This window comes from Bombus impatiens, unplaced genomic scaffold (assembly GCF_000188095.3).
Source record: "Bombus impatiens unplaced genomic scaffold, BIMP_2.2 scf_0252, whole genome shotgun sequence".
NCBI classification, from domain to species: domain Eukaryota; kingdom Metazoa; phylum Arthropoda; class Insecta; order Hymenoptera; family Apidae; genus Bombus; species Bombus impatiens.
In genome coordinates, this window is record NT_176671.1 from 104,047 (window position 1) to 130,216 (window position 26,170).

The 26,170-nt window shown below is 30.4% G+C and overlaps 1 protein-coding gene across 2 annotated transcripts in view; it reads left to right on the forward strand.

Annotated features, from left to right (window-relative positions):
- The window catches only part of LOC100740982 (mucin-5AC), a 97,630-nt gene extending 75,015 nt beyond the window's left edge, over nt 1-22,615 (forward strand). For both annotated transcript variants that reach the window (XM_012384341.3, XM_012384340.3), the window contains 3 exons: nt 13,810-14,452; nt 15,780-16,257; nt 18,145-22,615. In XM_012384341.3, the coding sequence (XP_012239764.1) occupies nt 13,810-14,452; nt 15,780-16,257; nt 18,145-19,023 (2,000 nt within the window). In that variant the 3' untranslated portion in view covers nt 19,024-22,615. The remainder of the gene's footprint in view (nt 1-13,809; nt 14,453-15,779; nt 16,258-18,144) is intronic.
- The last annotated feature ends 3,555 nt before the right edge of the window (nt 22,616-26,170 follow it).

Consider the following 26,170-nt stretch of genomic DNA (forward strand, 5'->3'; position numbering starts at 1 on the left):
TTATGCCCCATTTCGTTCTCATTTTAACAAATGAAAGGATTTTTAATGTTTTATTGAAAAGATTTACCATAGCATTGAAATGAGTCTTTCATATATTCTTAAGATTTAAAAATATTTTTAATGATATAGAAAGCCAATTAAGTTAAAAACAATCCAAATGATATAACAGGATTAAGCTTAAATCATCTTTAATGTTTTCAAATATCTTTTCGGTATCATGGGATTAATCTATTCAAGTTTCCTGACACTTCAGCAGATACTTCATTACATCTTACATATAAAGATCCAAATCAAAGGAACAGACATTAACTCCCTAATCTTTTCTATCGTATTTATATCGTATATATATCGTATATCGTATTATATCGTATATTATTTTGTCAGATCTGTTTTAAGTGCATATATTTCATTATCTATATAAAACACTTTTATATAAAATAACACGCTCGCAACCAGCGATACATATATATGAGACTTTCAGATTGATTTAAATTTTGTTTTAAGATGCAAAATGAGTGAATATACAAGTACATTTAACTAACACGCGGATTGACACTTGCACAGTTGATTGCGATTTGTTTGTATCTTCGTTTTTAAAACAATATCGCCTTACATACTTCGTATCTGTACTTTCTCCATTATTATTTGGTATAGTTTTATTATATCACAACACTATTATATATGTAAAAAAATAAAGTTTCCTAACCAATCGAGTACTACCATAAACAAAATCACTCCATTTTCTATAATAATTCCTATAAGAGAAATAGGAATCAAAGAACTCAGAAATTCGTTCCAAATGTGGAACCGGTTTACTTTTGCAATAATAATTGTGTTCTGACATTTGTATTTCTTTATTAACGACGTTTAATATCAATGAAATTGATAATCGTATAATATCAAACGATACAATACAAACATTATGTATATGATTAAGTAATTATATCAGATGAAGATTTGCTAATATGGCTTGCGTGTGAATAGGATATCTCTTCCATTGATAATTAATCTCTGTTTGTATAATATAAAATAATTTAAATTAGTCTTAGAAATACAACCTGAAAAAAAGAGAGAGTGGAGAAGATTGATTAAAATCAAATATTTAAATTTAATTTCTCAAAAAATATCTACATATTGGTACAAATATATAATTTGTTAAGTCCTTCTCTTTACAAATTTTTTCTGTTTGAATGTAAAACATGTAGTGTATACGTTTATAAAATTAGTTATACAAATAATAATATTTAAAAATATTATTGTTACTTGGGAAATATTGGAAATATCATTTAAAGTGGAGCATCTGTTTTAATCCACTTATCAGCATCAAAGGAAATGTATGTTATACCTTCTTTACGAATCTAAAATCTAATTTTATTTAAAGTTATCAAAACACGTGTCAAGCTTATTTGAGCAAATGTACGTCCACATATATTTACTGTAAATTATATCATTGCTGAATTTATTGCCTATAAAATGAAATATTGTCATGTCGCTAGTTGCCATTGATAGTGGCACAATATAAAAAATTTGAAATTTCCTTTTATTGAATAGAAGGTCTACATGATGTTTTTATTTTTATCATGTAAAATGATATATTTATAATTCCATTAGTTTTGCCTCAATGGGAAAAATTATTACCTATGCCGCTATCAACCTGGTTTTAGTTTTACACCAGTGACATTTTCAGTTGTTTTGTGACACTGCAAGTGAAAGGTTTTAGTGCTTTCGCTAATAGTGGCATAGTTTGTGTTAAGTTAACTTTATAATGTCATTGAAATGTCCCACAAAGATTTCTTTGTAAAATTTAAAAAGTACCTCCTGTAAAATATACATTTTTTGAGTTGTAACATTATCCGTGCCAAGCAGTGATGTTATAAAACAAAGTCATTCTTGGCGACAAGTGTGATACATAAACAAACATGAATAATACAAGTTGCTATCAATGAGTGATTAACTTTTATGAATATTTACGAAATTTTATGAAATACAGTGTTTCGTCTTGAATTATGTCCGATACTTTTTACAATTTTTGTGTTTTCTTTTCCTGTTAATATCTGCTTCACGAGCAACTTGTTGAAGAGGGATAAATCTAGCGCAAAAATGTAATAATGATGTGAGGGGACAACGCATTCATAGGCGCACGCTTTCAGAAGTTTGATAATTATTCCTGTGAACCTATACTGTATGATTTATACTGTATGATCTACTTATAAATGGTTTTTAGAGTAGAAAAAACGCGTGGATTGTTTTTTCACTTTGATTATTACATACATATTTATTAATACAATGATATAATGAATATACAGAATCTTATGAGGTGTATTTATCTCAATTATCTCCATTATTTCAAGTAATAAATGAAAACTCTACGCAATAAAAAAATTGCATTATTGCGGGCAGGATGTAACATCATGACCAACGGTACCAAGTTATTCGATATCGAATTTTACATTTTTATTAATTTCTTTTTTCGTTTTAACTAGATTTGATCTTACCGGGCGTAGTTTCGAACATGCTTCATAATGAAAGGAATATAACAAAGAAAGTCGAATATTCCTGAAATGCGGTTTGAAATAAATAGCATGCCTTTTTAACACGTTCAATGCTTATGGTAATAGAAAATTTTCATACAATATCTATCTGTGGTTATATTGGGAAATATAAATTATTATAAAACACTTTTCCATAAATTCGGGATTTTTAGTTCACGTGCTATATTTAAGTTGATCACATGTATAATTTAAAAGTATGTATCGACGTGAATAGGTGTGAAGTAGGGGCAACCTGACCGATTTCAATGATCTTGGAATATGTTGTTACAGTCAACTTTCTGAACAACTTTTCCCTATATGCACATATAACCGCCACAACTCGCCCCTTGGCTTTAATTTTTAGATACTGGTCTGGTTCAACCTATAATCCATCGATTCTTCTTTTTTATTTATACAATATCAAAAACGATTATATTTCTCATTAATGAGTTAAGCTTAGGTTGGGCTGTATAAAAATGTGGACACCTATTCCAGGATAAAGTGGAATCATAAGTTACATTTAATTGAAAGTTTTTGCAAGTATCCTGAAAACTAAGATCCAGCGGCGCGGCGGTTATACGCATGTAGTTGTAAGAAAGTATGGTTCAGGATGTTACTCATGATAACAATTCAAGGTCATTGAAATCTGTTAATAATTGTCGAAACAATTTTGATTACTTTATGTAAATATTTATTCCAAAATTCAACTGATGAGACGCTTCACATATACATCGAACAAGAATGGAATTATATAGTATATCACGGAATTTATTACAAGAAATCTAAAACATTTAATCTAATATTACCCACTATCATCTTCAGACAACAAGCAATTTTGCAATACAAATGTAACTTTCTTACTCGGCGATGAATTTTACGATAACACCCATTAAACTCATTAAAGTATTTTTAATACTTAGCACTAAATAATGTTTAACATTCAAATAATTTTGCACGTATAGATTCATATTGTATTTGTAGCTACTTTCGTTTCGTATCACCATTAAATGCCTTTGATTCTAAATGGCTTCAGATTTAAACTGAAAGATTACAATTTATTTAGCAATAGTGTAAGATTTATTAAAGTTTTATAAAATATATTTAAAGATTAGATACAAGTCTTCTGGCACATATTCTTTAAAAAAATTTTAGTTCATTAACGCAAACATTTTTCAGATTAAATCAAATTTCTGGTGCCCTTGTTAATAAGTTAAAAGATATCTATCTACTTCCACACTTCCACTTTAAACACAAATATATTCACACATATAAACACAGAAAATTAAGTTTCTAATTTTTAAGGTATGTTCAAAATTATATACATTGGAATAGAAGATGATAAAAATTAATTTTAAATTTAAATACTAACATACTGGTTGACATTGTACAATATAAATGTAATTTTATTACTCTCGTTTATAATCGGTTTCCTGCTGAATACTTTTCAAGTTACGTCACGGAAGATAACCATAGGTCACGTACCGTTACTTACAAAAGTGGAATTACTAATCATATCATTTGATAACCGATTAACTTATATGTTTGAAGTAATTTTATTTAACTCAATGGCAAGTCACGTCTAATCGACAATGGAAAGTTTCGTGATACTTTTGTCCTAATTCTATCCTTTTAATATTTCATCGGAATTTGTTTTTTTTTTTAAGATTCTAGTAATAAATTACTTTGCAAGATTTATGTATACGATACAGTCGCAATAAACATATCGCATATCACAACAAACATTTTGCAATTATTTTGTAGATGTTGTTTTGAAAAATTTACAATTTAATTTTTCCATCTAGCCGAAAAATAGAATTTTTTATTCTTTCTACTATAAAAATATTGGTATATTATTGTTTGGTATCATTCAATTCAAATAACTTTTATGGAAAATAACGGCTTCAATAATATTAAACGCACATAAATTATACTTTGCCAAATTTAAATGAATCCTTTATTAAATGTTAAGAGTATGACTGTCATTTTATTTACTATGATAGGTATGTTACTGAAAACTATGAAAAAATTCATTTGTAAATTTTTACAACATTCATTTCTTTGCCCATTTTAAAGTACTTATCTAATTACATTAAATATGTAAATACATATATATTTATTTTTCTGTACTTTATTACGTAACAATGAAAAATTTAAGGATATATAATCAAATTACTACGATATTCCTATATTACATATTTCAAAACTTTATTCACAGTACTAGTTAGTCAAATAATGTGTTTAATGTAGTATTGGTTGATAGTTTGAAAATAATCGAAGACAAAGGAATTAAATAATAAATAATATATAATATAAAACAAAATTTAGGAGATATTATGATTTATAGAAATCAGTACGGAGTACCAAACAAAAGTCTTAAACCTACCAAATAAAGATGTTTCATTTTTATCCTCATTTTCAAAATAGTAAAATGTTAGTATCATGAATAAATAAATAGATTGCAAATAAAATTTGTTTTCTATCGAAAATGCTATCGAATATTTTTTTGTACTTTTTGTCATTCTGTTTTCACTTTTCAGTATTTCAAAAGAATGATTTTTAATTTTTACTTGATTTTCTCTTCTTGCGTGTTCTAAATAATTTCATACATATTATACAATATTTATATCAAGGCTGTATCATCATTCATAATACCATTGAATAACACTAACCATACAAGTGAATAACACTATGAAATTTCTAAAACCAAACTTCTATTAAGGACATCATTCACAAATTTTGGAACAATTCGTTTTCATGTTATAGTATTATATCTTAGAAAATTCAGTTGGGATTATATGACCAGTAACGTAGTGTAATTGTAATCAAGGCTTTTGCACAATACTGTAGGGTTCTTCATACATACACGCCATTCTTCGTTTTTTCTTTGGCGTATAACATAAAATACGATGATATTAAAAAGAAAAATTCGTAGCGATATCCTGAATACTCCGTTTAACCGAAGAAAAGAAATGTTTCATGGCGCTATCATTTTACATTCTTGATAATCGTCTTGGCTGCCGCATATATCATAGTAGTTACTGAAAAAGTGGAGCAACATGACATGTTGTTCGATAAAAATGAAATCCACTGTCTGATGCTATAGAAACTTACTTTGTTATTAAATCGTTTCAAAGAAAAACATATCTGTCTCGTCAAATTTTACGCTGTAGAATATGATGAACGCAAGGAATAATTAATTGTCGTGTGCAGCATTTATCTATAATTTTTATGTTTTTAACATATGACGTGTATTTACTGTTTGAGTTTGAACGTCTAACAGTAAAATTTATTGTAAATTACTGTCTTTTGGAGATATAAAGCAATTTTCGACTATCAATTGTGTTAATGAAAATAATTTCATGATATGCAAAATGTAAATGGACAATAATATTATACATACAAAAAGCTTATTATAAAGATTTTACATAAAAAGATAAATTTTAAAAAGTGGGTTAAAATTAATGTATACGAGACTTTTTAACAGCCACGTTGAATACACGAAGAATATTATACATATATGTATGAAACTTAACTTTTTTACTCTCGATTGGACTAATAAGTTACTAATTATTTAAACAGCAAATGTGATTGTTTTTGGTAAAGCTTAATATATTGTATATTCTTTATAAAATCATTCAGAAAAATATGTTTCGATTACTTATTACCTAAAAACTAAATTTTCTCAAACGGTAAACAAATTGGTTCTGAAAAGGTTAATAAGTTAATCTTGACACACATGCATGACATTTTCGTGTTATATGTGTTATTACGTGTATTACAACCATTGCTAGACATCGATGGTAGATACTAAGACAAAATATCGCATTATTAAATCTGTTTAGCAGCTTAAAGGTTATTGATCAATGCCGTTTTTCTTTATTTCTAAAATATTAAAATAATCTGTCAACCATTAGTATCAATTTCATAAAAATCTGCAATAAGTTTAATAACTGTGCAAAGAAAAGTGTAATGAAATCCGTCCGTGTAAATAAATAATTTATTAAATTTAGAAATATAGATAAATTAAAAGAAAATATCGCTTTTAATTTTAAAAAGTGCAACGCCTTCAGGCCGCCCGATCAATATCCATTATTAATTCCTTTAATTTTTATTTAGTAAAAGGTGCTACCTGTTCGAAAGCAATGACCGTTGAAAAAAATCTGTCGAAACGAAAAAGGACCTGAAAAAGTGTCGAAACTTAATAGGAGAGCAAAAGAAACATTATAAGAGATTAAGCGGAATATATCGATACTTCGCAGACAGTGTTCACCAGCTGGAGATTATAGCCATTGCCCATCCTGCTGGCAGACTAGATTAAGTTACTATACAACTTTTTCATATATGTACAATAATGTACATATATGTATATATACGTTCTCGTATGTGCTCGTCGTTCTTTTCACCTTTCCTTTTACGAGTCAGAACATATTGGATTACAGAAACTTGCACGTAAACAGTGGATTCGATCACTTTCATACGGAAGAATTGCTTGTTCTGTAAGTATTAGTGTATGCCGCGTATATGCATCGAAGAGAGAATTATAATAAAGTCCTGTACACGATATACGGGTAAATAACTGCTCCTGTTATCGTTTTCTGTTTCTTCGTCGTTGGTCGAGGTAACGAAACACAATGAAAACAAAGAAATGCAAGGAACACATGCAAAATCAATTGATCAATTGTTGGAAATGCAAATTTTATGTGTGAAATACAAAATTGTATCGTATTATGTATTTTTCTTAAACTTTCATTTAATTTGATTGCTTTCTTATGTTGAATTTTTGCAATTATTCATGTTAGAAAAATATCATCGTTGTAATGTAAATATACCAAATCGTATTATATATACTTCTGTTAATACTTACTGGGTGTCATCAGCGTTTACTGTGAATTACGCGCGTCATAATAAGCAGCGATGTATGCAAAGTTAGAACAAGAACAAGAAAAAATATTGTGTAGCAAATATCAAACGAGTTCAGGTTTCGGCATGTGGTGAAAACGTGTGTGCCTCGACTTTGCCGTGTCGCATGTTAACTGATGCGTGCTCCTTCTTACCCCTTGTTGTAAGTAGCGCGTAGCACTAACATTCTAGTGACTAACTTCAGATAAGGGATTTCATCCATAATCAATCTTTCATCCGCCATCGGACACTAGGATGCACCGCTTATCAGTAAAACAAGAATATAATATATTGAAAATTTTATATATAGTGTTTTAAAAATGTTTCGTGATACTTTTAGGGGTATATTTTGGTAGCTAAAATGATGGAATAATATCATGTAAATACAGGTTCAGTTGCAAATACTTTATTTTCGAATTATGACTTTTGAAGTTAAATATTAAATAAAATTTTTAAAGCAATTAGAAATATTTTTCTTATAATACTGCTTTGCAAATATGATCTTTGTAAATGACAAGCTTTTGCTATGCTTATGTATTTATTAGAAATTTTAACGAATACTTTGTTTTTATCCGGTTTTATCTGAAAAATTGCGTAGGATAATCTATAAGTGAAAATATATAAAGAATGTTATGAGAAATTTAGTAAACGCTTTATTATAAAATCTACGTTTCATTCATTTTTCAAAATTATAAGTAGATATTGAACGCAATATAAAACATACATATATAGTGTATAAATAGGAAAATGTTTACTTATAAATTCAACTAATTGCATTATGAAAAGCTTATAAAAATTATAAATATATAAAACAAATTCCAAACTTTTATTTTGAAAACAAAATAATTACAAAATAATTAAGTCGAATTTTGTATAAGGTTTTTCCTATCAATTTGCTTGCTAGTCAAAGTTTAACTTTTACAAAAGATATATTTTTATATTTTGTTGTAGAATATGAAAAATAGCTGCAACTATAGTTATTGAATTATTTTAAAACTAAGAACATAATATGAAGGTAACTTGTTACAATAAACACGATTGATTTTTCGTATCCTATAATGAAAAATTTGTAGTTACATGTTTCACATAATATTAAATATTTACTGATAATTCTGTAATAACATGTTTGCAGCCAAATCTAATGTTTCCTTTATTTTCACTTGATAATTATATGTTTGCAGTTTCGTAACAAAAACGTAAAACATTTTGTATATCGAAATACGAGAAAATCCAGAAAATTCGATTTTTAAGACTTTATTATGAGAAACACTAAAATACTTATAATTGTGTAGGTTATGCTATGGCAAAATCATATTGATATTTTATTGGAATATATTCTTTAATGAAGAACTTAGAGAAGTTATAATTGAATAACCCATCCAAGCGCTTGATGCGACATTAAATAATACAAATTGAAAAAAAATAAAATTTTTCACTAATATGGATAGTACAATATAATTTTAAAATTGAATAATTTGTTTTAAAAACACTCTTAACTTTATAATTATTACCTGAGTATCGATAATTAATTTGTATTTCATATTCGGGGTCATCATTTTAATCAATGCAATCAAATAACACACCACCAAATACCGCATATTTTCATATTTCTCTCGCTACAGCAAGAATTAATCAGCTTGCGACTAATATTTAGAGATCTACTTACAACCTGGGTAGAGGAGCATGCAGTATTTTGTACCGTACATGTACGTATATACGTACTTATGTGTTACTATATAGTTTATAAGGCTAATTCCTTACTTGTGTGCACTTGTATGTTTATAAATGTGTATATTTCTCCTCCTACTTTTTTTTGTATTCGATCGATGATTAATACAGCGCATCTTGCCATTCGAATGTACATACCGAAGAACTATGTCGTTAAACCTTTATGAGAAATGTATGGTGTGAATAGAACTCATTTTTTATAGAAATCATAGTTGCATTTTGTTATTTGTTCTTTCGGCTCACGTTCACGTTTCACCTGTATCGTATCATATATTGTCCATCCTTCACTGTAAATATTGTAGTTCACCTAAAATCGATCAGTTACTTAAGGCTATATTCTCGACTACGAAGAAACTGGCAATTCTATTTTTTTGCTACAATACCTTCACTTTTGTATTTTATTCGGAGGAGTAGAAAATTTCTGAACTATAGATTCAATAATACTTTTTTAATATGTTTAGTACTTTAATACTTAAATATAGCTTTAATATTTAATTATTTACGAATATTATAATTTATATTATAATTTATATTTATATTATAATTTTAAATACAGCCGATACGATGTAACTGTCGCCACGACTTTTCGCATACTAAATTTGACAAAAAAATACTTTGGATAAAAGTTAATCAACTTTCAATCAGCTACAAATTGCGATATAAGAAATTTTCAACAAAAATTGTTTTTTTGACGAAAACTCAAGATTACCTTCAATATTTTGGAACGATGTTACGTATTTTTAAATCGATATTGTTGTAGCTAATGTTAAATTCAACAAGGTGAACAGCCTACTATATCACGACCTAGAAACAACATATCTAAACCTTGAAATATTGCCATACTCAGGGGAAATCTTATTGTTAAAAATTATTTTACGTCGACCAAATTGTACATTTCAAACTGGTGAGCTTCGAAAAGAAAAATGTTAGTCATACGCATATTACAAAAGGAGTATAAACAGCGCGTAAATGTAAACATACATTGTATAGTGTAAGAGTGCGGTCAATTATGATGAATATTCCAATTATGGTTTACAATTTTCTAACCACAATTCTGAACTATACAGTACTTTTGTTTTTTTTTTCTTTGTACTGATTACTGCTGCAATGCCGTCACAACGAATTTCTTGGCATGTTTTGCGACTACGCTGATGTTTATGCCCCTTTTGTGATATACATATGATTAACATTTATCTCTTTGAAACTCACCATTTTTGAAATGTGTAATTTGATTGAAATAAAATAATTTTTAACGATAACATTTCACGATTCATGGTTATTGCAAAGACAAAGTATAGTAGGTCGTTGAACTCGTCTTAACATCAGCTACGGGAGTATGGAATCAAAAGTACGTAATGTTGTCTAAGACAATCAAGGTGGCCATGACTTCTTGTTGAAAAAAACAATTTTTTTGTTAATTTCTTACATCGCAATATGCAGCTAATTGAGCGCTGATTAACTTTTATTCACAACGTCTTTTTGTCAAATTATCAGCAGTGCCTGAAAACTCGTGACGACAATTATATGGACAGCAATAGTATTTTAATTAATAATATTCTACTTTATGTAGTGCATTATTGAAAATTTTGAAAAAATTATATTTGGAAATTTGCATTTTTCGTTTACATAATGTACATAAGAGACAAATTTCTACTAATGAATAATGTAAAAATCAATTTTGTTAATAATATAGAATTCAATTTTATGTTACATAATTTTTTATTCTTTATATGTTTGAGGTAATATCGTACAAAATATGATATAAATCATATATATAATAAAATAAATCGATAGCCGGTTTCATAATTTCGACAAACAAAAGAAAAGATACAAAATAGTTATTCTAATCGTTCAGTTCTAATAGTACGATATTTGTGTATAACTTTCGAATAAAATGTTTGCAACCAAACTTACTACTTTTTTTTATATTAGTTTTGAAGTTATATGTTAGTAGTTTGTCGAGATTCATATATAATTTACGTATACGTTCAGGATTATATCTCAGTGGCCTTGAAAATTAATTGATTTTAGACAGACTGTAGTCATTATTCAACTCTGACCTGTCCCGATACCTATCGTTTACCTTCTCTCTTTTTTTATTCACTCTCGTGTCTATGTTCGCACTCGTGCACTTAGTCTATGTACATATGCATATATTAGTTTTAGAGAAAATAAATGCACCTCACATGCGTGTGGCAACCTTGCTAATAGCTCACGTACATATCGTAGTACTATAGTTCATATTATGGTGAGTACATTTTGTTTTTAACTCCATCAAGAAAAACTCGGGTCCGATATATAATGTTCATTATCATCCTTCGAAAGTACATTCAATCAAAGAGAATAGTAATTTTTAACTTTTTCGTGGATACTAACGAAACCAAAGTTAAAATATTTCAGGACTACCAAAAAAATATAGTAAATTATTCGAACACGTACAAAGACCTTTTATGAATGTGTTATGTGTAGTATACGAAACATTTCGAAATTTCATTTGCATTGCAATCAGTCCGAATTATTATGATTGCGTGGGTAAAGTTTGAACTAATTTAATAATATATATATATATAAGGTACAACATATTTAGCGCTATCTATATATATATGGTTTTTAATTATTTTTAATTTTGAATTATTACAATAATTGTGATATAAATATACACCGTATAATAATTTGAAGTACTCTCAGAACTATTTTTGTATGATAACATGGAAATAATGAAGCTGCATTCTATATCGGACTTGAGTAATTGATCGATGAACTACAGTTTTCTCGTGCTTTTGCCGAATGCTTGCATATGTAAATGTATCTTTGTATCGTGCTTGCTTTGCTTTGATCTTACTAACGATAATGCTATTAATGAATTAATTTATCTTTTAATTTAGAGTCACTTATCATGGATTATCTAAAAAATTTAAATATCGTTTGTATTGACGTGAATATATAATATTAGTATGAAAATCGAGAAGATGAATTACGAAAATAATAGTTTTTTGCAGTGAATCGAGACTGACGGTAATATTTATTAACGGCAAGATTTTGCAAAAATTTAGAAACAAATAATACGTGCAATTTCTGTAATAATTAGTATCAATTAAGCGAATGTCTAACAAGTAGCTTATACGATCTAATTCTATTTAAAGCTTAAGAAAGATCTTCTTAAGTTTTATTCTAATTAGCCAAATTCTATAAAAAACAACTTGAATATAAAATTTGTTATTTAGTTGATTTGGCCTATTCTTTCAAGTTTCCCTGCTGCTCTCTATTAAACAATTTTGTCTTCAAGTCATTTGTATTTCAATCACTAAGTCATTTAAATTATGAAAACGCGTTATTTTGCTTGACTTTACACATACTCTGCAGTTTGCAATGAAATTTTAATTCTTACAACCATTTCTTGACTTGAAGAAAACAATTCTTAGATAATGTGCAGTTTATCGTATAAATTATATTTATCATACATTTATACATACAGAACTTCGTCTATATGAATTAAACGAAATTTTAATTAATGCTTTATTAATTATACCTTTACCGATTGATATCTGGATATAAATTTTTACTATACGAAAAATCATAAATAGTAGGAGAATCAGTAACCTATTATAGTAATTTCATTCATATAAACTCCTTGTCTTTCGACAAATTCATCAAATGCAGTTTTACTATGATGTTATTCCTATTTCATCGTTTTCCTACATATCCTTCAGCGTAATTTTAGGTATTCATTTTTAATTAGATGTACACGTATAGTAAGGATATTTATATTCAAATGCCCCTAAGTGAAGAAACTTGATTTATATACATTGCATCTCATAAATATAATTTTTAATTCTGTACAACATGATAAAATCTAATTAAAACTGTATAACTATAAATTAAAACTAACTATATAAGAAAGTCAAATAGTAAAAATTATTGAAAATTAGAAGATAATTAATAAAATATTCTGTTATGTTTGTTCTATTATGAAACGAATATAAATTAGATTTCAATCGCTTTTGTTTGTCTCAGTCGATAGAACCTATCCCTTAAAGAAAATGTGGAGAAGGAAGAAAAAAAAATTGTTTCTCAATACAACTTCAAACATTGCAAACTTCGTTCCTTATCACATTAATCATGACACACAAGAATTAGAAATTTTTTGACGATTTTATAGCTATGAGACGCAGTGTATGTTATATGGATTATTTCTTTCGCGACAGATTTATACAGGCGAAGTTCTATTGTAATGTTATTCCTATTTCGTGTCTTTTTCATCCATCTCCTCCATTTTAACTTGACTTTAAGTCAAATAACTTATCATGCGAAAAGTTTTTGAAGAATTGCGGCATAAAAATGTAAAATAATATCGAAAAAGCTTACATCTATACACAATGCTTTTTGTCTATACACAATTATTGTAAATACTTACATGTATAACTAAAATAAAATTCGCATGAAGTTTCAAATGCTTAATGATAAAAAAAAATACAAGCTTGAAATTAGATTACTCGAATTCAAATATTTTGAATAATTATTAATCTCAACTACAGCAAGGCGTTAATATCTGCAAAACTCTTATAATTAATCGTTAGATAATACAAAATTAAGCTAAATCTCAAATTGCATTGGTCACGAATAAGCGAAATGATTAATTATTTTGTTCCAGACAATACACTATTGGCAATAGACTCGGTGCCTTCTCATGGGATAGTCCAACTTCCACCTTATATTTCATCTCCTAAACTCGATGAACCTCAGAAGCAGAAAATCCAAGAGATCTTGAAGGCCCCTCCCACATGCCAGAAGATACAAACGTGTGATAAGCAACAGACGACTGTCAGCTATGGCCAACAGTCAGCTCATCCTCCGAATATTTACGCTCATGATATTCGACGAAATCTGTGCAACAGTAACGATAAATTTTTCGAACAGAGTAAAACATCACATTACAACGACTTGCAACACGACTGTGACCAACGTCAGATCGTGTATATGCGAAATGCCAGAAACCAACAATACTATGCGTCTGGAAAAGACGTTAGTCGACAATTTTACACGCTACCATCGAGAAGATTACAGAGGGACGTCGAACCACCTCGAAGTGTCACGCCGGATATCACGAGGGGTCTTGGACGGAGTTCGTTGAGTACGATGCATGTGATTGCCAGGCATGGCCAGAAGGTAGAACAGGATCCTAATCGCCATGGCTCTCAGATGGAATTGAGTAAAAGAACACCAGAGATCATCGAAATGGAGAATAGATTAATGCAAAGTCGGGAGCAACAACAGATTGTGGATTTCAGAAATAGGTGGGTAACGGTTAATTGGGTAAATAGATGTGATAATACAGCAGAGTCTTAATTAGCGGAATGAAGAATTCACTGGAGATTAGCTCAGTTTGACACGTTATATTTGACATTCGACAATTGAACAAGAATAAGAATTGAAACGAATTCTTACATCTTTATTCACAAGTTTTTATTTTTGCCGAATACCGATACTTACCAAATAGTTCAGAATAAACAGTTTTCTCTCATACGAAAACAAAATTACTCGGTTATAATTATCGGAAACGGTCGATTATTTAAACGGTGTGTGTCATGCTTACTTTGGATAATTTCGAGATTCTATTATAAATGTGGCAACTAGTACGGAAAGTACAATAAATAAACAATAAATTTACTGCATAAATAGATTTCAAAGTGAATGTTATGATCAATGCAGGAAACACAATTTTCATGAATATCTTTATTTTCTATATTTTATATAGAAACTTTTATGTTTATTTTGTTATAATCTAAGAATAAAATATTTTTTATATTTCATAATATTTTTAAGTTTCTATATTTTTATAGAATCTTTTTAAGAGTGAATATTTGAAAATGTATATTTTCATTCATTATACACAATGAATGTGACATTATATTACATGTGACATATTATAACGTTATATACGTTATATAGTTCATTAAAGAAGTAATTTATACGGAAGTAAAAAGGATATGAACTATCTGAATGAAATGACCAATACTAATATAATATTTCATTGTATTATTTTCTAAAAAAGAAATTACAAATTAGCAGATAATTTTTAGCTTATATCGTGAAAGTAAATAAGAATAAGAAAAGTATTGTTTAAAATTTGTTTTAAATTTTAAGGGAAATATGTAATATGATATAAACAATGTGAAATATAGCAATATTGTAAGAAACAGGAGTAAATTTTACTTTCATGACATGTTAAATTTATGAATCGCTTTTTAATGATGTCTTTTAAACATTTATTTAATTAATTATATATATATTTTATATGTATATATATACATATTTTATTTTATGTGCGTTTTATATATTATATATATACGAACTATACATATGTACATATATGTAGTGATATATACGTATATGCAAACTTTTCCTGGTCTTTCGCGTCTCAGCTCTTTTACAATATCATCCACCAAAGGATTGAAATAACGCAGTAATATTTCCCTAAATTTCCAAACGTATGTAGTAAATGTAAATAAGTTCGTAGTAAGTGTAACTTATCGATGTTTATAACAAAATAATTCAAAGATATCAAAAAGAAACACTAAAAGGAATTCATTCTAAACTCAAATCTTCTTTTTCTTCACCCAGATTCGCAACACCATTAGGGCTAACAGCGCTTGGATATCGATTCTTTGCGTCCTCGCCTGTTCGTGATCCCGTTACGAAGTCTCCTAGTGCTGATGCGTTAAAGTACAATCCAATTTCTCCGATCGGGCACGGCTACGGCAATAGTTTCAAGTCGTCCACGCCGACTGGACGTAGTATGCCAACTGTTGCCGAACGTTTGGCTCAAACCACCAATAACTCGTTGTCGATGCCCAACTCCGGAAGAAGCACTCCTGTTCAAAGTTCGTCTGGTCGAAGTACACCAACGAACTTGATCCTTTCGCCGACGAAGAGTACCATGTCCAACGAAGAACTGTTCGCTGCAATACATAAATCGAAGAAAAGGTTGAATATTAAGGAAGATAACGAAAATTCCTCTCCCTACGGATCGACCAATTCGTTGGTAAAGATGATATCTGGAAGTGGTAATAACTGGAGTTCCGAATCACAAAAAACATCGGTATGTAGAAATATGAAAAGTTGTTTGATATGGTTGATATACAATATATATACTAAATTACCTGGAAGTTAAATCGATCAACTCCATTTCTTACCATTATAATTTCATTATATAAGTACACGATTAATATTCAATTTTCAGGAAACAAATTACTTACTTTCAGAAGCTCAAGCTATATATATATATATATATGTATATATATATATGTATATGGAAATTTTTAGTGATGACTATGATCTTATTACTCGTCGTTAATAAGGCCTGTTTACTAAAATTGACTCATTTATTGAGTCATATTGCGACATTTCTTCTCAGACATAGATGAAAAAAAGTTTTGCTAGTCATTTTTTAAAATATTAAACTAGTCTGATGCACTTTGAGGATCATTGAAATTGCGGTTACAAGTTATAAAACAATTTCTTGGAAATACAATAATCTTACTTTTGAATCCAAAATATCTGTGCGATATAACAAGGATGTATAATATAGACAATACGTGGAAAGTATCGTTACCAAATTTATTTTCTCATATTTGATGTTTTTTCATTATGTTACAATAGTATTGTTTTACCCCAATGTTTTATAAGATGAATTATTTATTCTAAAGATAAAGTTACTCGCACAACGCACGATTTAAACTCTCAAAAAACTAAGTCAATATAATTAAACTACATATTAGAAAGTTACGTGTCACTTTTATTAAATCAGTAATATACCCTATAAAAAAGTCACGGTATTATTGAGGATAGGAGCAACCTCGTTGGTTTCATTGACTTTTAAATATGTTGTCACGGTCAACATTTTGAACAACTTTTATTACATTTACATTTATATTTGTGACTATACATATAACCTGCGCACTGCTTAGCTGTAGCTTTTAGATATATGCTACTCTGGTTCAACCTATAATCCATTTATTTTTCTTCTTATTTAGTTTAGGTCGGGTTGCATAAAAACGCGGCCGTCTATTATGAGAATGAAGTGTGATCGTAATTTAAACTTAATTGAAGTTTTCTGTGAATATCTCGGAGACCAAGGTGGAGCGGCGGTTTCATGCATTAGAAAAAGTTATTCAGAATGTTGATCTTGACAACATATTTCATTGAAATCAGTGAGATCGTTCTTATTCCTAATAATTATTACATTATTACATCGTATCTTTGTGTGCAATATATTCATTTACTAACATATGAATAAGTTGTAATAAAATATGTCGTCCTGGTAAAATATCAAAACAACTGCAAAGGAGAAAATCGTTTAAATAGTTTCATTATTTTAAATAATTCTGTCACAAGATTGTTTTATTTTTAACGTCGCTCCTGATCATAGTCTTTTTGACATAAAATACATTACGTTGGGGGTAAAATTCAGTAGAATTTTATTTTAACAACAACCTTGTTATAGAATGTATGAAAATTTTTTGACTGACTCTATCTATTTAATTATAATCGTCATAATTACCATATGTTCATACTTTGTATGATTTTTACCAAAATTTTTACCAAAATAGTAGAAATTTTTTAATTTACTGTACGTGTTCCAATATCTGTATTGTTATTTTTAGCTTTCTTATTATGCAACTAATTTGTTGCTTTAGTTAAAATGCCCTATCTAGTATTTTTTCTAAGATATGTTGAAATATTTGGAATTCTCTCCATGTTTTACCTTGGAAGTGATGTCGAGTTGCAATTCGTAGAAATTCGTAGAAATCGTATGGGTTATTATGAACTAATAATTAGATATTTTTAATGAAATGATGCGAAACAAAGAAGGCATAAATAACAATACAAGTTTTCTGAAATATTATGAAATAGTAGATAGAATGCCTTAACTAAGGAAGCCAGTGATATCAATAAAGATCAGTTCATCTTATTCATCCCATTTCAGGCAACACAAAACGTTCAACCATCCTCGCCCGCCACATCGCGACTGGACTTCAAAAGGCTGCTCCTTCAGCAGAGCGTGAAGACCGGGCCTGTAAGGGTCTCGGCGGCAGAGCAGTTGAAACTATCACGACAGCAGAACCAACAGCAGCAATCATCAAACGTCCAACAAACGACTTCGTTGGCCAAAGTCCTTAGTCCTCGCTCAGTCTGGAGGTTCCAAACGCCACGAACGGACGTACTGTCGTCTACGATAATCGAAGACACAGCTGCTGAGGAAAAGGCCATGAAACCATCTCCAGAGAATACTTCTCCTGTATTAAGACTGAACGTTAGGCGACAATTGGAACTCTGTAGCGATGAAAGCAATGAAGATTCCATCGTGTGTAACGACAGATTAAAATTCTCTAATATAAAATCTTCAGATACGAAAGCTCCTGATATAATAGAAACAGAATCTTCCAGTAAAAATGTACAAACAATAAACGCGCAACAAGCATTCACAAAGAATTCCACTGTGAATAACAATAATAATCGTGAGACCAGTGCTTCAGTTCCTTCATTTCCGAGTACTCTACCGTCCGTTTCAATTACTTCAGACACACATGCGCAAAGCAAGACTACCAATTTCACGACTATCTCGTATCCTGTAAATTGTTCACAACTTACCCCTTCGTGTCAGCAAGCGATAAGCGCTTTTGAGTCGAGAAGAATCAGCAATCAACTAGCTAGGGCCCAGTTCTTATCTGCTACATCGACCAATCAGGAACAACACGCTTATACGAAGAATATGTTCCGCGCGAGATCAGAGTCCCCTCAGAATCCTACAATGCAAAACGTCGCTCGTAGTCCTAGTGTTCCGACCCTGGAAACTGCTCTGTGATCGCAACATGCGTATTACGTGTTTGTGTTAGAAGTTTGAAATATTTTGGACCAGACTATATATATAAACCGTTCCTTTCTGTTAACCCTTTGCGTTTGGAAAGTATTTTAACATCTCTTTTTGTCAAGTCGATGATTAAAAATTTCAGAATTTATGAGAAAAAATGTATGATTGCTTTATTTACGTTTGCGTCAATTAAGAAATATTAATTAGTATCATTTATTCTTCAATATATTAATGTGTGTATACTATTGCCCGTAGTTTACGAAAAGCTTAATATACAATACTTAGGATAGATATAAATGAATGTTGTAATTACGAAACGAATTTGATATTTATTAACCACGTGTACTATAATGAAGACTAAATTATATTCTTTTCTGAAGATTTTATTAAATACGTATTTTATTAAAACTTATGTTAAAAGTTTGTAAGTGTCTTATGACTCACGGAAGGAAGTGTACATTTATATTTTGTAGTGTCTTAAAAGTAATATTTTCTCAAATTGCCTAAATGATTACGCGAAATAATTATGGAATGAAAATTACTCCAAAATAGATAAATACAATGAAATTTTCTTCGAAACTTTTATTTAAAAAATCAAGATAATTATTGATTGTCTAGAGTCTTATCGTTATTTGCAGACTTGATTTCTTGTTAAAGTGCTTGTAAAATTTACATAAGGAAGAACATATTTTTCAGAAGAACGTATTTTTAAATATAACATTTGTGATTAATAATTTTGTGAACTGAATACATTTCAACTCATGATATTAAAACATTTGTAAGTGCAAAACGTTAATAGCATCTTTGGAATGTACCTACAATCAATAATTGGGTGATATCGTATTGTTCGTCGATTGTACTTCTGTTGCTAGATGCGAAACTTCATTAAATTTTTGGAGTTATTGTCGACTTAATCACGTTTTTCTATTGTTAAAGAATATTTTATCAATATACAAGTGTGATTGTTCAAGGTGTCATTGTCAACATTGTTAACATTATGATTTCTTCTGTCAATTTTATGCTAAAGTATTTCTTAAAACATTGTTATATATTATATTATTGAAACGAAAGTAGGATTGAAATTGAGATTAGCTGTAGAAAAAAATTATGTGCTTTTATAATCGAAATGTGTCTTTATTTTTAAAAAGTTGATAAAATCTTGATCATTCAAGTATTTCTCATTTCGATTAATATTTATTTCTTTTGTTCCGATTCTTTCCCATTTTGAGCATATCGATAATGATTATTCTTGATGATTTTAATAGTCTAGTGATCATTTTCGATAATGATGATACAATTAATAATTGGTGCAGCTAGAGTTCGAAATTTTATTTTCGCTAAGGGACGACTGGTTTTTGTAGTCAAAGTATCGTTTGAAATATCTCTAATGATGATAATAGTTTTTATAAATTTTGTAAGAGTAAAAGAATAATTTCAGTAATTTCTGTATAATTTTTGTTAAAGTGAAACACGAAGAATACGTAATTTTGAGTAGAGCTCTTCGCTGCCATTGTATTCATATAGAAATTTGAATCATACAAAACTAAATTAAGTGATAATTTAATAACTATTTACCTATTTTATATAAATATACAAAAAAGAACACACAGAGATGTCTTAATTCGAAGTACTTCTGTAATCTGTAGAAGTAAAAGCACAATTATTTTCTAAAGCTAATAGCATCGTTATACTTGTTACTTATACTTCTGCAAGGGTATGTTTCATATATGTATCTGGTTTATTATAACTTACATTAAATGAAAATTTCCCTGCAGATACGATTCAGAGCTATGACTAAAAATATAGAAACCAATTAATATAGGTTAATGCAAAAGTTCATTTGTTTCTGTAAATGAAGTTTCGAGTAAGGAAGAAAGTACTCATACTTCAATTTGTCTTAAGAAATATACTTTACTTTGCTATCGTTTTATCACATAGATCATATGGCACTGATAATTATTGCTATTCTTAATTTTTTGTTATTTGAAAAAAATATACACCTAATAGTGCGTTTAGAGTTTACATCGATCGAACAGATGCCCGCCCTTCTCCCACTCTAATAAAATTAATAATAAATAAAAGTGGAAACGTGTATCTGTTCATGCTTTCTTGATGTACGCGTGCGAACATTTATGAAGATGCACGCATACATCATGAAAGTACGAACAGATTATATATTTCTACTTTTATGTTTCTATTTTTCTAGAGTGGAAAATGATCGAGCATTCATTCGCCTGGTGTAAATATACTATAATACTTTCCACACGACCGAATAAATGAGCAAACGAACCTTTACGTTGACTTAATGTAATAAGTGACCGTTCGTACTGCACTTGACTAAGAATTCCTTTGTTAGAAAAGTTAGAAAAAGGACAATAATTTATTAAAATCTATTAGTGTGATTTCAAATTTAAATTAGTATTATACAGTATTGGTTAGCTTCATTGATGCGAAAATAGCACGTCGAAACATTGAAAGTTGAACAGAATCGCATAAGAATTGATAATAGAAATACTATTGATTCGTATCGTTGATATTGACTTAAGCTGTTAATATCATGTAAGTGATATCGGAAACTTTCATAAAACTTGGATTCCTATAAATTATTCTATTAATATATTAAATGCTAATTCGCTGAAAGCAATAAATCACAACGCAAATAATCTTTTCGATAATTTAAAGTGTAATATAAGCACATACATGTATCTTATGCTTTGTGCTGACTGTATTGAAGAACATTGGCTGAAGGGAAGCTCAAAACTAATATATGAAATAAAGACTATCATAAACATTTGTACATGAACAAATATTTAAGAGAAGCAATCTTAATTCGCAATATTCTTATATTTACAACTATTTGCCATTTAGAAATAGGCTGTATATATTTATGCAGATTCATATTTTTTCAAATACAGATAAAATATCCCAATTTGAATAAAAGCATGTTTTATTTTCTCTATGTATATACAGTCTAATTATCATCGCGCATTCATCATTTTCCTATTTTCTCTTAAATGAAAAACCATAAAAAGCCCACAAGATTTTTGTTTCCTTTTCTGTTCTTTTTCTAGGAACAAACATATTACAGGAAGTTCATAATCACTATTTGGTCATTTAATGCAATTTATTCCTAATATATTAATTTATTCTTTATAGAAAAAATATTAGCAAGACCCTAGATGTACGTAGAAGGAGTCTGTAAATAGTACATAATATTTGTAATACAAATAAACGCATTCTGCTTGAAAAAATCGCTTGCTTATCTAGTCGGAGTAGTTTGTCATTCAAAATTCCGAATGTTCTTCGCATTTTTTCTTATTATTCGTAATCGTGGAAATAACGGGCATATAGAAAACGTATTATAGCCAGTCGGCATATAACAGGAATTAAGCTTTATGATTTATCGGATGATGAATAGTAATATATTTAAAGAGGACTAATGCATAGATTTACGACAGAGTTGCCTTAATTAAATTATTGTGAGCTATGTCAAGATGCTCCGTCGAGCATTCATGAAATGAACAATGATGTTAGATTTTAAGCTGAACTTTTGTACTTTGCTCAGAATAAAAAACAGAAACATCCTGTATTGGAGTATGTCATAAACAATTTTTTTCATCAAAAAACTCTTTTTTCTATAATTAATATTATTTTTTTTTACCTCTTCCACCCTTTCCTTTTTCACAAATGATATTATAATACACAGTGAATGAATTATTACTTCTGACTTTCTCTTCTCTCTTTTTCTTATTTATTACAGTTTAGTATTCCATCAAAATCCAATCTTTGATAAAATCATTAAAGGAAAGAAAATATAATACTATATGTAGCTATGTATGTAGGAATGTAGTATAGTGCAGTATCGTAAAGGGATTGCCTGGGAGACATCGGGTGTGTGTTGTCAGTGATTGACGGAACATCAAACGATATTGTAATAATCATACCGTTACGAAACCTACTAACACTATACCATTTCCTACATGTATATATAAGAAAATATACTATAAAAAAGCATATTCGTCGTATTATATTAATAACAATGAGTACTATTTTAAGGTTTTAAAATAGTTTTCTACTTTAAGTAATAGAAAAAAGAAGAGATAAAACACTTTTCTCTTTACCATAAATTGTCTTCTTGCAACATTACAAGTTGTTTATAATAATAAAAAAAATCATCATCTTCAACTATTTCCAAAAATCACTTTATGATTGAATATAAAAGTAATTAAAAACTTTTACTCGTAAAGAAGCAAAACTCATATGTATAATACCTGTAGAAATAAAAATTTTATATGAAAGCAGGTTTCGTAAAAACTGGGAAAATCTAGCCATTTGGAAGGTTTGTACTTTTTAAGTAATTGAGATATCAGCAAAATTATGAATTAACTTTCTCCTCCTCTCTTTGAATTTGAATAAAATACAAGTACAAAAATGATCGATTTAGAGTAAAATAGTCCATCACGTCGAAAAATATTTGTATCAATAGTTAGTTATTAAAACAATTTAAATTATCATGTATTTTGTCCGTTATGTTTCCTATTTCTTCAGTGCCATTGTTGAACTTGTGAAAATCTTGCGAAATGTATTTTTGGTAAACATGTATCTTATAGATTCTGCTGTTGAACAGATCATAGTAGTAATGAGATGGTAAGGATATATTGGGTGTTGTTACGTCGCGTGAGACGGTCCGTGCGACGTCCTTCATTGTCTGACCGCCAAAGGCTTACGCACTGTTATACAGACCCTTAATAAAGCTAAGAAACCACCATAAACAGAATCTTTTTAACGGAATCTTTAATTCTGCAAGTATTTTCGGTTCATGGCTGGTTCTTAGAACAATCCTTAGGTTTATTATTCGCTCTTAAAAATCACGGAGAAAGTGGGTAGTTATCAAACGGGAAAAGCGAGTATTTACCTAACGGGAAAAGTTGGTTTTTCCGATGAACAAGGTCACCCACGAGCTACGTTGGTAGGAGGCTTCCTCCTCCTATCTTCGTTCATTAACGTTGGCTATAACCAACGGGCATCGCGGATCGTTACTCTCATTTTTATAACGAAAAATGTGAACAACGAATCCGCATGCTTAGTTCAAAAGGCACACCCACACCGAGCTTTCCTCCGTGATAACATGAGAACGAACTTCACTTGTGCTCTGGACTTGATCTCTAGACCTGTCCTCTGGACTTGTTCTCTAGACTTGATCTCTAGACTTGTTCTCTGGACTTGTTCTCTGGACTTGAGCTACACTACAGAACAGTCACCACATCTCTAGACTTGTTGCACAAACAGTTCGAGTAACAGTAACAGTCAAGCTCAGAAGTAACAATCAGTCATCACAGTCACCAAGTCGAAGACAGTCAATCGACAGAAGATACATCGACAGAAGATCACAGTCGCCAATACGAAAGGAGTCTCAGGCCGTACTCAGTCGTAGTTTGGCAGTCAACATATGCACCATTGTATCAAATATTGAAGTTGTTGGATTGATGAAAATATATATTATAATCTGTTAACATCAGCGTCATACTCATTCAGCCACCCTTATTATCTTAATCGAAATAAGGGATCGATCGATTCGTGGCGTCCATTATTCGTATCGTAATGGGAATTTACGATTCCCGTTGGCACGCTTCTTCGAGATCGCGTATCCCCGCGACTGGTCGAACAAACAGATATAAAAGGACTAAACACAAACAAATTAAAAATAACACCCAGTCTTGAGTTTAGCTCCGATCATGCACCGATAATAATAGAATACACAAGCAAACCAATACTTTATAGCAAATCAGAGCCACTTTGCAATAAAGGCAAACATGCAAAGAACTAATTGAGAACAAAATTAACTGCAATATTCCACTAAAAACACCCGAACACATCGAACAGGTAGTAACATTGACAGAAATTATACAAGAAGCAGTACGGGCAAATACTATTCATGAACCTGAGATGTATGTGTGTCCGTGATAATTGTAGCTGCTGGCTGTAGATGTCGCTGCTGAAGTACTGCTATTTTTCTTCTAATTTAGATGCGTGGAAGAAAAATAGGACACCGGCACCGGGATTCGAACCCGAGTCCCGAACGTTCGTAACCTAAGGCGCTAACCACTGCGCTATCGTCGTCCAGTAGTAGTTAGTAGGCGGTATTTGTTGTCGAGTGTCGCCACAAACCAAACAACAGGCAAACAAAAATAATTCCAACAGGTATCCTTGACGAAATCAGAGAAAAAAGGAAAATGAAAGCAAAATGGCAAAAACATAGAACACGTGAAAACAAAAAACACCTAAACAAACTTGCAAAAGAAATAAAAAGTAAAATAAAAGATCATAATCATAACGAATTCTCAATATTCATAGAGGTACTCTTTGCGCACGAGAATGCCAACTATTCTCTATAAAAAGCCACGAACAAAATAAAGAAGCCAATAAAACTAATCCCAGCAATCAGAAAAGCAGATAACACATGCGCCAGAAGCAACGAAGAGCAAGCTGAAGAATTCTCCAACCATTTTTGTAACACATTTACTCCAGATAATATTAGAAACAGCAAAACCAAATGTCATTCAGTTCAAGATACACAAAATACTAGTACTGCAATTAACAATCACTTTTTTCGTGGAGGTAACGTTCATAGGCGCCCCGTGCCCGCCGGGTAGTGCCGGATTCGTACCGGCTAAAACCTCCACGGTGATCGTCCTGACGATTGGTAGGGAAGCCCCGGGACCATCTTTTTGTATTGCTGCTGGGACACTCCTTCATCTTCTCCCTGATGGTGCAATCGGGAGTCATCCTTGGTTGATTGGGCCGTTAGGAGGGACCACTCCTCCTGACGCCAAACTGCCTGGGACGTTGTGCAAGTCCGAAGGAGAGATCAGACCCTCTTCGTTGTGACAACACTCTCGATGGGTGTTGTCCTCTCACCCTTTCTCTTTCGGCGCGGACCTTTGCGAGCATGACTTGCTCGCAGTAGGAGCGGACGGCGATGTACTCCTGTTGCTCCTTCAGCATGGCTTCTACGATCACCTCGGGGGCCAAAGTCACGCCGATGGCGAGTTGTAGGACACGGCGCGGTTCCACCCACGCCGGACAGAACTCCAGTGTGTGCTGTGCCGTGTCTTCCTTTTTCTCGCAGCGGTGGCACGTG